This window comes from Lampris incognitus, chromosome 16 (genome assembly GCF_029633865.1).
Source record: "Lampris incognitus isolate fLamInc1 chromosome 16, fLamInc1.hap2, whole genome shotgun sequence".
Taxonomy (NCBI): domain Eukaryota; kingdom Metazoa; phylum Chordata; class Actinopteri; order Lampriformes; family Lampridae; genus Lampris; species Lampris incognitus.
In genome coordinates this window covers 30763138-30765857 of record NC_079226.1, presented here as the reverse complement: position 1 = coordinate 30765857, position 2720 = coordinate 30763138, and the positions used below count along the sequence as shown (strand labels likewise).

At 45.7% G+C, this 2720-nt stretch overlaps 1 protein-coding gene across 2 annotated transcripts in view; it reads right to left on the bottom strand.

Moving 5' to 3' along the window:
- The window catches only part of slc2a2 (solute carrier family 2 member 2), a 15365-nt gene extending 13470 nt beyond the window's left edge, over positions 1 to 1895 (bottom strand). Inside the window, exons 1-2 of one of the 2 annotated variants that reach the window (XM_056296511.1) lie at positions 1843 to 1895; positions 960 to 1052 (exon numbers count right to left, since the gene is read on the bottom strand). In XM_056296511.1, the coding sequence (XP_056152486.1) occupies positions 960 to 1052; positions 1843 to 1884 (135 nt within the window). In that variant the 5' untranslated portion in view covers positions 1885 to 1895. Of the gene's footprint in view, positions 1 to 959; positions 1056 to 1842 lie in introns of both variants that reach the window. The other variant, XM_056296513.1, reaches the window with a different exon arrangement.
- Between the last annotated feature and the right edge of the window lie 825 nt (positions 1896 to 2720).

Here is a 2720-nt window from a genome sequence, read left to right as displayed (position 1 = left end):
ACTGTCTATCCATCCATTACCCAAGCCGCTTATCCCAATTGGGGTCGCGGGGATGCTGGAGCCTATCCCAGCAGTCATTGGGCGGCAGGCGGGGAGACACCCTGGACAGGCCACCAGTCCATCCCAGGGCCGACACATTCACACCTTGGGACAATTTACTATGGCCAATTAACCTGACCTACATGTCTTTGGACTGTGGGAGGAAACCCCAGAGCACCCGGAGGAAACCCACGCAGACACGGGGAGAACATGCAAACTCCACACAGAGGACGACCCGGGACGACCTCCAGGGTTGGACAACCCCAGGGCTCGAACCCAGGACCTTCTTGCTGTGAAGCGACCGCACTAACCACTGCACCACCGTGCCATCCAACTGTCTAGATGTGTAAAAAACAGACATACACATACAAACCTAGAAACACACACACAAGAAGTATATTGCTATTGCAATTTTGTTAGTATGCTCTGGCTAAAACAGACAACACTAGCTCAACTGAAACTGAGGGAAAATGAAATGGGAAAACGGTATCTCTACATAATTACACTCTCGAATGGATATTGTGATGCTGCAAAATCTGAAGGGAAATGTTTTTGGAATTATGACACAATATTGTGGTTTTTGAGTGCGTACTGTGTGTGTGAATGTTAAAGTTAAGTTTCCAGCTACAGTAATGAATTCATTGAGCGATCCTTGATATACCAGGCATCTTGAAATTGTCAAATGAACGAAACTGGCAGGACCTGGACTGAAACAGGAGTTGGGTTTATTTGGTTATATTGATTTGAACTGACGCTGCAAATGTTAACACCGCTTGCAAAGGTTTTGTGCTGTGGGTCGTCCTCAAATAATGTCGATGTAAGATAGCCCAGCTGTGAGACCACATTTAACTAAAACAGACTATCCTGAAATGATGGAATTGCATAAAATACAAAGCACATACAAGTCAAAAATAGCCAACCTGCTGAGGTGCGTTGATAACACCAAGGCTGTAACCATACTGCAGAGACCCCAACGCTGCTGTGAACACAGCCAGAGCCAGAGTTCCTGTCAGCTGCTGAGAATCAGGGATCATCAGTGTGGTGAAGATTAACACTAATGTACACACTCACACACACACACACACACACACACACACACACACACACACACATGAACGCACACACATGCATAAATGCACATCCACGCGCACACACGCACGCACACACACGCACACACACACGAATGCACACACGTGTGTGCGTGCGAAGACAGAACACAGTGCACGCTTTATGCACACACAAGCACATATAATCATCTAAACAAATGCAAAGTGTAATGACGCCAGCATGCACGATGGGTTTCCGTAATGTCAGAAATGCATACATTTAAGAAAAAAAATGTAATTCTTTCAAACAGGCAAGTCCCCCCAGAAACGTCAAAGCCACAGTAAAGAGCGGGCAGAGTCTGGTGTTGTGAGCATCACACACCGGCAGCTGACAACAAAATGTCACTCTGACAAGTCTCGGTTTCAAACTTGACTGGTATCATTCTGAACTGAAAACCCACCAAAGCTCCCTACATGCCACGATATCAGTATGCAGTACAGGAGACCGCTTTAGATGAACTGCCGCCTGTGAACCAAGCACCCAGTAACGCAGCAGGACAGAGACACGCTGCTTCTATTGTCAGGTGTTCTCTGGGGTACATGTAACCGAATGCCTGATGCTCCACGGCTGCACAACTTCTTCTAACTGACCAATAACATACAAGAAAAGCGGTCCACTTTGCAAAGATGGTCAAACGATTTAAACTCTGTTCCATAAAACACAGGTTTTTATCTAGAAATGTAAGCGCTACCTTACCTCTCTCGAATTCATGATGGATCCAGTGTCCCTTGTATTCATTCACAGATTGCACAACACACACACACACACACACACACACACACACACACACACACACACACACACACACACACACACACACACACACACACCTGCTGCTAAGCGCCAACAGAGGTAATGATCAATGTAACTAACCTTCGATCACGTTGTGTGCACAATCCCCCCCCCTCAACACACACACACACACCACACACACACACACACACATGTTGACAAATGATTCTCATACCTCATACTTAAATATTTTCGTCTCTCGCACATTTCTCGGCATAGAAGTGCTCCTGCTCAGGATGAACAAGTCTGTCAGATATGAGCTTTCTTTCTCATGGCGAGGGTGAATTAGATTAATTAGGTTAAATTAAACAACAGTGAGACACTATGGTGATTAAATGATACACGGCGGTTGCTAAGATTCAGAGAAGTGTTGTTATTGTGATGGTGACATCTGGGGGGCACTTAACGCTCTCAACAAACACTCCTGACGCGCAAGTTTTGCACACATAACATGCGTGCACTTGCACACAACCCCTCTCGCTCTCTCTCGCGCGCGCACGCATGCGCACGCGCGCGCACGCACGCACACACACTGTTTGGGTTCGCGCTATAAGGGGCAAAGTCTGCGAGTCACTGGACATTGTGCTGACACGAAAACCACACACACTCGCATAACAAACACACGTTTGACTACCGAATGACAGCGAAATCTTCTAGTTTAATTTATTTCTCTCTTCCAGCATCTCTTTTACAAAACAAACAAACAAACAAACAAACAAACAAAAGAAAAAACAAAACAGGACATTAGTAGTAATGATCTTTCAAAATAAAGAAAAGACAAC